Below are 13,556 nucleotides of genomic sequence, written 5' to 3'. Positions count from 1 at the left end.
ATGCCAAGAAGCTATAGAGACTTTTAATTAAATTATTAAATGAATTAGGTTTAATTAAAGTAAACTCAGAATAGAGAAATGTTAATTATTAATACATATATAAATAATGAATAAAAAAGGAAAAGATTTTCTATTATGATGTGAGACCTCCAATGGAGCACTTCCATGTATGCGTTGGGAGGCTTCAACTTAAACTCTGCTCATTCACTTTGCATGGTGTGACATCAATGCTTTGTTGAATTGCATTGTGGTCCCATTGCTTCACTGTGCTTGTGATGTGGGGTAGAAGTTGAGACGGCAAGGCAAGTTTATTTGTATAGCACATTTCAACAACAAGGCAATTCAAAGTTCTTTACATAAAATATCCAAGGCATCGTGGTAAATTGTAAAAGCAACATAAGACAATATAAAAAAAGAAGCATTTTAAAATAAATTTAAAGTTAAAAAGGAGTTGAATACAGAATTAAAATAAATAAATAAAATAATAAATAAAATATTGATAGTAACAATGAATTATAGATATGAGTATTTATTTAATTGAATAAAAGTCTGTGGCAAAGGACATTTTCAGCATTGCTTTAAAAGAGCAAAGGGTTGCAGTGGACCTGCAGTTCTCTGGGAGCTTGTTCCACAAATACGAAGCATAAAGACTTAACGCTGCTTCTCCATGTTTAGTTTTGACTCTGGGGACAGAAAGCAGACCTGTTCCAGACGACCTGAGGGTCTGGAGGGTTCATAACGTAGCAGGAGATCAGAAATATGTTTTGGCTCTAAACCATTCACAGTTTTACACAGTGCTCTAAAATGGAGCCTTGAGGAATTCCACATGTTAGACTCAGACGTGTGATCATCAAGCTACAGTGCAGACACCAGCCAATCCCATCACGTTATTACAAATATTCAGGCAGCGACGATAGCCAATCAAATCACGTTGATGCAAATACAGATCATGTCTGACATCAACAGTTAGAATAAGTTAAGAGCATGGAGGCAGAGGCAGCTGGTGAACCTGGTATTTTTTCATCTGGTTGTGTATTTCCTTTGTAATTTCCTTTAGCACTGCATGTACAGCTAGCATGGCACTTTAGCACCAAAGCCTGAGTTGTTTGTTCAGAGCGGGAAAATATGGAAGCCAAGTGTCAGATGTCAATATCACATACGGGTGAGGGCTCAGTGAAGAATGACCTCTTTATATTGGAACATAAAACCTACTGTATGCATTATAGTCACGCCTGTTCAGTCATGTATCATGGTACATCAGCGCAGTGTACAATACAGAGCTCCCCCTTCCTGCTTCTACATGTTCACCACTGTACCACTTCATTTCTATCCTTTTATTTTTTATCAATCATTTCACTCCTCACTCTGTCCTCCTCTACCCTTTCTTCTACTTCTCTCTTTTGATCACTACTTACACACACACACACACACACACACACACACACACACATGCTTGTATTTCTATCTTTGTGAAACCCATCGCTGAAATAATGCATTTTATTGCCCCATACCCGAACCTTCACCATCACAACTAAATGTCTAAGCTCAACCTTTACCCTTCAACTAACCTAAACCTGATTCTAACTCTAACCTTAAAACCAAGTCCTGGTTTTTAAAAAACACTGAAGATGGGTCACAAAGTGAGGACGTCCCAAAATGTCCTAATTCTGAAATCGGTCCTGACAATGACACAAGTACAAGTAATCAGACAAACATCTTATTGTAGGTCATTTTTTGAGAAATTACATATATTAATTTCCTTGAATTTGACCTCAACCGTAACCACATCTGGTGTAACCCTTTAATTTACACATTAATCTAACCTAGACTAAATTAAACCTATCCCCAGTTGGACAAGTCAAAACTTTGTACACAGTATGTATGTATTTATATATATATATATTTAAAAAAAAAACAGATAACAAATACCAGTCTAATAAAAACTGTTTCAAACAGCCAGGGTCTGTGATGTCACAAACCTAAGAAACCTATCCTGGTTGAGTGGCGACAGGAAGGAGGGGAGGGGCTATGTCAGCATATTCAGAGAACCATGTCACAAAATTAGAAAGAAAGGAGCAGAGTTAAGTTTAAACCACTTTAAGACCAGGAGGAGATTTTTTTATGACAAACCTGAGGAACTAAGAAGAGTTTTAGGGGGGGTGATAAGCTACTGTGGTGGGACTTTGATCACTTTTTACAAATATGTAAAGTTCCAAGCTGTATGTCTGTGGGTGTGTAAATCCGCCGATTCTTATCCCCCAACTAACAGGTCATTAGCCTGCAATATGTTCCCAAAAGTAGCCTTCATCATGCACACACACACACACATGCACACACACACACACACTTCTGTTATCTGGGACTGTGGTGCTGCCAGTCAGGAATGTAGGTCTGAGTTTAGTTGAGCAAGCAGCAACAGGTCCACCTCCTGAATGGGAGTTTGTGGAGGATCCAGCACCGGTAGCTTGAGACAAAAGCCTCAGATCATCAGACAAAGAAACAATCTGTGTTTCATGGGGAGAAGCTGCACTGATCAAACTGTGTTGAATTCAGTGCGCGGTGTTAAGAGGTGTCCTGCTCAATCAAGTTCATGCTGATAGGATTGTGTCAGTAGCCCGGAGCAGCTCTTCACCATGGAGGCGATGCATTTGCTGGACAACTGGAGGAAGGTAATTGTCACATATAGAGACAACAAAGGACAGGTTAGCATGGAAAGGTTGGATGGTTTATTTCCTCTTCTGGCTCAGAGAAGAGTTCTTGTTGCAGTGGGAGACTTTTGCAGATGGAATTCTTAAACATTGTTTTTTTGTTTTCTGGGTGTTTTGTGATTTACTGTTTAAGGCTTGCTTGAGGCTGACTCACTGAATATCATTCCACCATCTGTCAGAGGAGCAAATATGATGATACTGCTGCAGTGTTTTGTTATCCTGAGGGCAGACTACATCAGAACCACATTTTCCATCCCTGCTGCACAACATTTTAGGCAAGCAAACGACTGCGGGTCCTCTGATTCACTGTGATTGTGATAATTATGTGTTTTTTAACCTTTCCCTGTGGTTTTCTGTGTTTCCTCACTCCCGCAAGATAATGACTGTGAAGGTGTTTTCTCACATATATTCACCCTCGTACTAATATAGACATGGGATTTATTTATAGCCACTTGTTCTGAGATGACTTGATGGAAATACCTAAAACTGGCTTAGTAAGTAGGGAGGAATTTGTGTGTGTGTGTGTGTGTGTATGTGTTTGTGTGTGAGAGAGAGAGAGAGAGAGAGAGAGAGAGAGAGAGAGAGAGAGAGAGAGAGAGAGAGAATGTGAATGTGTCAGGAGATTTAAATGCGTGTGTGTGTTACTTCCTCTAAGTGTATTGCTAAATTCTTTCTACCATCTGGTGTGTGTGTGTGTGTGCGTGTGTGCTGACAGTGTGACACATTAGAGGGGAGGGGGGAATCCCAGTGAATATTAGTCAACTTTCTTAAGCTACAGTGGAAAATGTGTGAGTTTGAGACAATTTAGAAAAATAAAACCTTTAATGTATAATTCAGATGTAACCAGAAACTGACCATTGTCTTCCAGCACAGATCAGGTCACCCATGACGACATTTGTTACTCATGTTGTGGTTCACATGGATGTTGTCATTTCCCCCCTCAGGATCTTCATGTGTCGCAGGGAGCCGTGGACAGCTCAGTGGACATGGACCGTCTGAACAGGAACATGCCCGAGTGTGGACGGCAAACCCACCAGGTGTTACAGGTGAGTGTGGTGCTGGTGTGTGTTGTGGCTGGGTTTAGGCTGTGGGGGATGGGAGAGAAGATGCAGAGCGAGAAAACAGAGAGAGGAGGAATGAGTTCAGAAAGAGCTTTATTGTTCTAAACTTGGCAGCTTTCACAGAAAAACCCTGTCATATGTCGTCAGTGTGTCAGTTCTGATGCATGTCTCCAGTCACACACACACACACACACACACAGTGGGCGCTCTCTTCTTCTGATAACTGGAGCCACTGATTTTAAATGTCATCACTTTGGAAGCTCTGACAGAGTTTTGGCTCTAAAGTCTCCATGGATGATAAATACCAGAGAAGACCCATCTAGAGAAGGTCAGGTGGGGCCACAACGCGTCCTGACAGCTTGTGTCAGTTTGTTGTAAAGCAGGAATCTTCAGCCAGAGTCAGTAATTAGACAGACCTGCAGATTGGATGTCTCGTTTCCCACCTGCTGGCTCAGACAATCCTATCAGGCATTAAGTGTGGGCTTTGTGTGTGTGTGTGTGTGTGTGTGTGTGTGTGTGTGTGTGTGTGTGTGTGTGTGTGTGTGTGTGTGTGTGTGTGAGTGTGTTTCCAGTTTTTATTTTTGCATTTATATTAAACAAGAAGAACAAGAACCGGATGATAAAACAAAATAAAAAAGGAATGAAAAAAAATATTTTATACAAACACAAACCAGAAAGTACATATAATTTTATGATTTTAAATTAAACTAAAAATCAGCCCCCAAATTATTAGACAATAACAGATTTGAGCAAGTTTATATACAATGGAAAGTGTGAGTTTTGAATTCTATGTAAATTATTTACTGTTCATGTTTGAATGGTTTTCATTTTAATGTGGAGCTCCTGTATATATACACATAATGAAGTATATCATAATTATAATAATAATAACAATAATAACAACAATAATAATAACAATAATAATGCATACATACATACATAAGTACTGTAGATTAGAGTCTGTTAGTAAAATATTGTACTGTAAAAAAGCACCAAATCAAATACATTTAATTCATAAATGTAGTCGAAACGCTGTGTTTTCCATGCACATCAATTTAGATGAATGCATTACAGTGCACAGTCTGTGTGCAGACAGAGAGAGAGGGAGGCAAGCTGTTGAAGTGTGCACCACATGGGAGCAGCAGCACACAGCAGATGAGGCCGTATGAATCGTGCAGCGTCCCTCCCTGCTCCTCCCATCGCTCCCAGTGAAGCCTCCCAGTGCCTCGCAGCCAGTCTCTCAACAATCCTCTTAGTCTTGACCCCACTCCACCGACAGCACCACTACAATCACATAATCCTATTAGGAAACACACAACTAACTAACCAGCCGAGAGGCTGAGTCAATGATCGCACGCATTTTGTAAAACAGAAATGTAGGGGCTCCAAACTGGGACAAAAAGACACAGCCACAGCTGGTTTAAAATGCAAGACCATGTCAGGGAGTAACTCCACACTCATTAGAGTTTATTTAACATTTTCAGCACTGTAACATAAACAGGACTATCTTTTTAAGCGGTGTTTATCAAGTCAATACGATCTGGATTGTGACCTGATGTGGAGTCACTGGAGCGACATGGTCCTGTGAGACTGATATATTATATGCTTTGGTTGGTCAGGGGATTGGTGGGAGCCCAGTAAGTACAAAGAGGTGCACAACAACAAAACGAATGGTTAAAACACAAAGTGCTACGCTACAGAAAAATAATTGTTAAATAAATCTGATCTTTTTTATTAATGCAGATAGAAATACTTTTTAAAGCTTCTAAATAGGAATCTAACGAGGGAACAGTCTGCTTGCAGCTAATAGTCTTGTCAGTCTTGTGACTTCTGTATCACAGGTCATGTTGACATGTAACAGGAGGACAACCACAGGTAAATGATCAAATGAATTATAAAGATCAAATGAATGATAATTCTGTTGCTCAGCAGGAGAACAAGTTCAATTCTATCCTATCAAGTCATAAAATAGAATTACAAGGCAGAGTGAAACCCAACAATAATAAATAATACATTTTGCTATGTGTGTGTGTGTATGGGCTAGTTTAACAGTGAGAGCATCACTGAAAAGCAGAATGGTCTTTACATTTAGACATTGCTGTGCTCATCACAAGCTTGCTGAACACCCTGCAGGAGCTTCATGTTTCTTAATTGCGGAGTGCAGTTGCTATGGCGACATCCCTTCCCCCTTGCTGAGCCGACAGCACATGGTGGTTTGGCTTAGGCAGAACTAACACACACACACACACACACACACACACACACACACACACTCATACACGCTCACACTACTCGGTGTGTAGAGGAATATGTAAACAGCCAGAGCAGCCAGCTATAGAAATGGCCTCTCATGGTGAAGACATTCAGACTCCTGTTCTCCTCCCCAGAGCAGAGGATGAACCTCTCTGTGGCTCTGCTGCATCGATGAAGCAGTAAAACTACAGTTAGTGCTCGACACAAAGATGAGCATCATATCTTTTTTTATTAAGCAGAGACAATTAGTTCAGCTAATGGACAGGAAATGATTGCCTATTGGGTCCCATTCATGGAGAGCCACTGATAGTCCACACATAGTGTAGCTGTGGAGACAGAGGATGTGACCTGCTTAGGTTTAGACATGTAGACGCTTTATCAGATTAAACACAATATGTTGCATCGTCTGCAATGACACCTTCAGTGTTGGTGATTCCAGTCACCTACAATATTTTTTATTGCACCTGTAGCTGTAAATGAAATGTTTTTCTAAATTCTTGTTTTCTAAAGTATTTGTAATACAACATTCTGTGTGTTTTAAGTAAAATTGGCACAAAAGGAGTAATTCCAACAATCAATGGTGCTAAAATGCAAATAAAATCAAATCAGTAAATGGTTTTGTATTTATATAGCGCTTTTCTAGTCTTGATGACCACTCAAAGCTCTTTTACAGTACAGTTTTACATTCACGCACACATTCATACAGTGCATCTATTAGCAGCACTTTTTTGTTCTATGAGGGGCAATTTGGGGTTCAGCATCTTGCCCAAGGACACTTCGGCCAGCAGATGTGGAAGACTTGGGATTGAACTGCCGACCTTCAGGTTGGAGGACGATCGCTCTACCCCTCAGCCACAGCCGCCCAGTGCAGTCTTATTTTACAAGCACCCTCCTTTAGAAGAGTCAGAATGGTTATGGGCACACCACAAGTTCCACAAGTGTTTTTCTGCCAAAAGAAAGATACTATCCACTCAGTGAGTTTGAAGTATAAAAACTGCTGAAAATAATTTAAAAACAAAGAATGGCTCTCAGTAGAGTGCATATCTCCAACAAGGCCCTTCCACTCCTCTCACCATCAGGCTGCACCAAATTGCACTCACTCAAAGATATCAGTTCTATTAATAAAGAGAAATAAGTTTCCTGGATCAGGCCCCTGATTCAGATCCAAACCAGAATGTGATGACTTCTTACTTAACCCAAAAGTTTAGATAATAATAATCTCTCTGACCTTTGACTTTTTCTGCAGAGCACCCCACTGGACCTAATTGAGACCGGAAAGGGGCTGAAGTTTCAGGCGGAGCGCCCCCACCTGGTCAGTTTGGGTAGTGGACGCCTGAGCACTGCCATCACCCTGCTGCCCCTGCCTGAGGGTGAGACCGCTGCTGCAACACCAACACACCAGTTACTGTAGCTCCAGAGACACAATGACCCAACATCTAATGCCAGTGCTACAAAATACACGGAATCATTCATGTTAAGAAAAACGCTTTTGAAACATGCTTCCTAAGCTTGTCCTACAATTACTATGACATTGTCCCATTCATAATTACACAATTGCCTTAATATTGTGGTAATGGCTTTTTTAAAATTACATATATTTAGGATAATTGTATTACAAGGTACCACAACAACACACACTTGTGTCTCTGCAGACCTGACCCTGTTATCACCTCTATATCCATCTGATGTCCTTGTCCGTCTCTTTGTCTGAACAATCGAGGACAGTTTCATCTTGTAAATCTGTCCGGTGACTTTTTGACCTGAGGTCTTACTTGCCTGTCCGTCTGTGTGCTGGCCTTCCTGTCTGTGTCTGTACTTCAGCAGGCTGGTAATTCCCCTGTCATGAGTCCATGGTAGGAGCAGGCAAAGAGTCTGTGTGTGAATGTTCAATGTGTGTTTTTTTAAAACTTGCCTGTGACATTTTATTTGCTCTTGGCCTCTCCTCTCGAGGATCTGGACAGACCAGGTGTGCTCTTGTGTCCTTGTTTCCCCTAAATAGTGTCTAATCTCATCTTGTTGTTTGAGGTTGAGTTGTTTAACCCATTTAGCTGATAAACAGTCTGTTCCCTCTGTGCGTTCAGAGCTATGTGACAGGTCTTCAGGTTACAAACAGACTAAAAAGGGATATTGTCAACATAGTTTTGCAGGTTAAAGAAATAGAACTGAGCATCAGTCAACAATACAATGGTAACTGCTCTAGGTTGTACATTTTGTAGTAAATGTTACTTATTGAAAAGTATCAGGCATCTATAGAGAAAACAATTTAAAGCATGGCTGCAGAGCAGAAGTTTACAGAGAATATTTTCTAATACTATTATGTTGAGCACAATAACCATATATTTATTAGAATTTATTGTTTTCTTTTACTACTTTATAATAATAATAATGGCTTGCATTTATATAGCGCCTTTCACAGGACCCAAGGACGCTTTACATATATAAATATAATTTACTATGATATTTATAACCAAACCTACGTTGTTGTTACTACTATAATCATGATTATATCTAGACCTGATGGAGTCCAACCACTTGACACAACCAGTGTCTGTAATAATGTTGCATTGTTGTCAAGTCAGGTTCATCCTCTTTGCTTTTATTACCCATGAGATGTTTTTAGAACTTGACTGAAGTCCACCTGTGGCCATTTGAAGTGAATTAGACAAAGTTTAGAAAGGCAAACACCTGTGTGTATATCAGGCCCCACACTTCACACTACAAGTCAGGACAAGACACAGAGCTATGAAGTCTGAGGAAGTCTCTGAAGTCTGAGAAGAATGAGAAACTGTCCAAGTACAAATAAACCTGGAAGTTGCAATTAATGCCAACGAAGCTTCTAAACAGAACTTAATAAAGGGTTTTAAAGAGAAAGAGATTTTAATAATATTAATTGTAATATAGTGATATTTATATTATATTATGTTATTACAATATAATGTATAGTAAAAATGTATACATTTGAAAAAATGACAAAACTGTGTTTTCACTTTTATCATTATAAATCTCTCTTACCAGCAAGAATATAAATGTAACCCAGCTTTGGCTCAGGAGAGCGGGTTGGCCACTAACCATAAGGCTGGTGGTTCAATACCTCCTGTTTGTGTCTTTGAGCAAGTTACTTAACCCCAAATTGCTAATTGCGGCTGTGAAGACATGTCTGAATGGGGAACCACAGTTACTGCTTCACATCAGATTTTGATCTAACTCTTCTTCCTCCTCCCTCAGGCCAGACCACTCTGGGTCGTGGTCCCATGGACATCAACATCCAGGGCCCTGGGGTGGCTGCCCAGCACTGCTACATAGAGAACAGGTCAGGGGTCATCACGCTGCACCCCTGTGGGAACCTCTGCGCCATAGATGGTCTCCAGATCATGCAGCCTGTCCGCCTGTCACAAGGTAACAGTCAGCTCCAACATGTGCCCTATGATTTACTTGGATGGTTTCTGCTGTTGAATCTTTCATAGCACTTCTGATGTGCAGTCTAAAGCAGTGTGAGCAAATTGTCGGCCACATTGATAACAACAGGGCCTCTGCTGTGTATGGTTTTCCATGTTCTCCTCTGTAGAACAAACATTACAGGAAACCGATGATCATACACTGTAATTTCACCTGCCGGCCAACGTGTATGATCCCAGCTAAGCCAGAGATCAATACACCAGCTCTCTGCCTGGTCAATGAAAACGCAGCACAAGAGCCAGCAGGTCTGCTCAATAAAATGTACAGAGTGCTTCTAAATAGCCATCGACGGAAGAACGGCCTGAGGTTTCTGTGTTAATGAGGTAACAGAGTGAGCTCTGCTGTGCCCAGGCATGCAGATATTATGAAGAAACCAGAGGGGAGATGCATTGATTTTTAATCTGCTGCATCTTAGACTGATTGCTGTGGAGGACTTTACTAAAATGATCCCCTGGGATTTTCTTTTTAAATGTTGTTCCCATAGTAATTAAGGCTTCCAGTGGAAGTAGAGAAGGTACATGTGAATTGAACTGGACTCCTTCAGAAATCTGATGAGATTTCTGAAGTCAAGGATAGTCAAGAAATGGGAACATATAGCAGAATGTGTTGTCAACGCTTGTTCCAATACTTATTACAGTATGGAGGTTTTCAGAGCTGCAGTGAAGGAACCTGAATGATTCAGCACTTTGTGATGTGTCTGAGCTGAAGAACAAAAGTGAGATGTCACCTGACACTTTCAGTATTGTGAACAGTGTTGGCTTTAATTGTCAATATTAATTATGACCTGTGGAATGTGACATTGATGCAAAATGTGAAGTACTTTACTTAAAAAATTCCTTTTTATGTTACTTTAGACTTCATTTTCAATTCAGAGGCAAAGATTGTCCTTTTTCCTCCACTACAGTTATTTCACATTTAAAGTTATTGTTGATCAGGTGTAAAGATTTGATCAGTTCTAATATAATTTATTTTAAAAGGATAAAACCCTTGAGATGTACCATCTCGTTTTTAAGGGGGTGCCAACATACATCATTACAGCCACAAGGAGGCCAAAGTAGAAACTTATATATAAACTCTATATGAAATCATATATAAACTTTATATTAACTCTTTATAACTCTATCAATATATATATATATATATGTATATATGTATATATATATATATATGGGTTAGGGACAATAATACAGGGTATATATGCTTAAACATACCAAGTGAGGAAATCTATATAATATCAACAGGTAAATGATTATACATAAGCAAATATAACATTTCAATACCTTTCCCACCACTGGCTGTTATGACATTTTACAATGGAGTCCATTGGGGGGAAGTAATTCAAGCAATCAAATGATCAAAATCCTCAATGATCAAAAATAAGTAATAAATAAAAAATGTTTACTTCTCCATTAAAATTAAATAAGTCATAAATATACTAGTGTAGGAGTTCGGGGATTTTTCATTATGCGCAATCATCAGAAAAAAAGTTGAACTTGTTCTGATTAGTTGTGTAGGTGGGGTCAATGTAAGTGTTTCAGTTAAGTCACATTCATAGACGTTTACATCAGAGCCTCAGAGGAAGCCCAGTCTGCATGAGAGTGAGTTACAGACACTCGACTCACCATTACTCACCGTGTAAACTTCCCTCTGTGCTGATGTGTAACCACACGCTGCAGCGTTATTACTCATTCTCAAATAGTGTTGGCCCTCACAATGAAATACTAATAGGGCAAAGAGTACATGCATACAACATGGACTAATATTATTCCTTTGTAAATGCTCTCTGCACTCAGTATCCAGTGTCCTGCATGACTCTGTGATGTAATGTGTGTGTGTGTGTGTGTGCTGTCTGTCAATGTGTCCCCTCTGTCTGTTGGTATTTCAACCTGGGCCCTGGCAGGGTAACCTGAGAGGGGACACAGTGCTATTTATACTGCCCCTCCTACCCCCAGACAGATCCGACTTTAGCTGCAGAGTGGGTTTCATGGTGGAAGCATCAGTGTGGAGGGTAAAGTTGAGTTCACTGTCGGGGTCCTGCACAGGGGGGAGAGCTGAAGAAGTCATGAAAGGCATAGTCTGAGTTGTTTACATGTTGCTTTCTTTAGTGATGCTGGAGGAAGACAAAACTGAACACAGGAAGCAGATCAGACTTTAGTGGTTCCTCCCATGAGTTGGTTTTACTAGTGCTGTGCCTGTTCTAAACCTGCCTGAAATGGTCTGTTCTCTTGTCCTGTGTTGAAGCTCCAGAGCTACTTCAGAATTATTCCTTGTCATTAGTGAGTCCACCTCAAACAGTTCTACAATATACTGTCACTTATATACTGTTGATCATCTTTGTGTTCATCCTACCTGGTTCATCTGCAGTGATGATTTTATAGTTACTGTTTTTCAATGAAACTGAATTTGCTTTATTACTGTTCGCGTGTATGGTTATTACATGTCGGCTATTCCAGAGGTCCGTTAAGAAACCAACACGATCTTTAGAGTTAATATCGATATGGTGGAATAAAAATAATCACATTATTAAAATAACCTAGCGTCGATTTTGGCCCCGCACTTTAAAAAAATTTGCAATACACATGTAAAGTGTGAATCCGATAAGATGAAAAGTTATCGAGATATGCATTCCACATACAGAAAGACAGACGTTTGTGGAATTAGTAGGTAGATTATATATATGAGTGATACATGTTTTGACACTGATATGTGTCACAGGGAATGTAACGCTGTCTGCTCTCTGTAGTTCTACACCTGGCAGATGAATAGTTTACAGCTGGAAACGGCTTTGAAACGTCAGAGTTACAGTTTATAGAGAATCAAGCAGAAAGAAGTTGGTATTGTTACAAAATGAAAATGTGCTCAACGTGCGTTTAGTGGTAATCCCCGGGGATTTACAATATAAATCAGAAGAGCTGTCAGAGGGAAATCCCAGCAGTGAAAGGGCATGTAAAAACTAAGCCTGTTTGTTCTGAGCGTTTTAAAGGGGCAACGGTTGGTCGCTTTGATTCAGCCTATCCGGAAAAACACAAGGAGATTATTATTTCAAAACAATTAACAGTGATGTAAGGGTTATGGTAGATATTATACTGAGTTGCATTATGGGAAATGTAGGTTGTTCTTTTTAATCAGTCTCTCGTAAGTTAAAGTTATGGAGGTTCAATATTTAATTACGAGATAATACATTTTAAGATACATTGTATGTCATAAAATTTAATTCACAGGCCTTTAATGATAATGTCCACTGAAGACATTATCTCTGACAGAACAAAACACTGTACATTTTACTTAACTACATTTATCTGGCAGCTATAATTACTTTTCTGATTCAGATTTTGCATATAAAATATTATATATTATAACTTATTTAAAAAAGGATACATTACAATAGATTTAAATATGCAGCAGTTAAAACACTCTACTATGACAAGTTACAGAAGTAATATGCAGTTTACAAATGAATACATCTGTATCAATAGCCCATGATGTAATATGTATATTAAAAAACCACAGTAGCTTTGGTTACTACTTTGGGTATTTTACTTAAGTTTGCTGATGATACATTTACCAGAATATGAATGTAAGTATTTTTACACATTCTACATGTTCTATTGTTAGTTTTGTTTCAGCTGTAGACTTTCATGTCCCTTATTGATTACAGTAAATTGTATTGTTTCAGTAGGAATAATACAAAAATAATAACAATACATCTACATTTTCATTATCATTACATTTATTGCAGAGGCTAATGTGCAAGAAGGGAACTCTTATCCTCACTTTTTCCTTTAACGTGTACTTTTATGGCTTTTTATAGATTTAAGATGATGTGACTTATGGCAAATGAATGTCTGGCATTACTTTACACCTTCACCTTTGTTCTTTAGCTATAAACAAGAATATGACACACACACACACACACACACACTCCTGCGTCTCTCTATAGTTGTGAGGACACACATTGACATAATGCATTCCCTAGCCCCTTATCCTAACCCTAACCATCACAAAGAAATGCCTAACCCTAAATCTAACCCTAACCTAAACCTAATTCTAATCCTAACCGTAAAACCAAGTCTTAACC

General features: G+C 39.3%; 1 protein-coding gene across 5 annotated transcripts in view; it reads left to right on the top strand.

Moving 5' to 3' along the window:
* The window catches only part of phldb1b (pleckstrin homology-like domain, family B, member 1b), a 105,820-nt gene that overhangs the window by 17,024 nt on the left and 75,240 nt on the right, over positions 1–13,556 (top strand). For 4 of the 5 annotated variants that reach the window (XM_047339562.1, XM_047339563.1, XM_047339564.1 and 1 more), the window contains exons 2-4: positions 3,653–3,754; positions 7,269–7,392; positions 9,248–9,418. In XM_047339562.1, the coding sequence (XP_047195518.1) occupies positions 3,653–3,754; positions 7,269–7,392; positions 9,248–9,418 (397 nt within the window). Of the gene's footprint in view, positions 1–1,967; positions 2,670–3,652; positions 3,755–7,268; positions 7,393–9,247; positions 9,419–13,556 lie in introns of those variants that run through there. The other variant, XM_035154480.2, reaches the window with a different exon arrangement.

The sequence above is a fragment of the Hippoglossus stenolepis genome, chromosome 4, assembly GCF_022539355.2.
Source record: "Hippoglossus stenolepis isolate QCI-W04-F060 chromosome 4, HSTE1.2, whole genome shotgun sequence".
Classification (NCBI taxonomy): Eukaryota; Metazoa; Chordata; class Actinopteri; order Pleuronectiformes; family Pleuronectidae; genus Hippoglossus; species Hippoglossus stenolepis.
The sequence above is the reverse complement of the archived record's forward strand: the minus strand, read 5'-3'. Positions and strand labels throughout refer to the sequence as shown.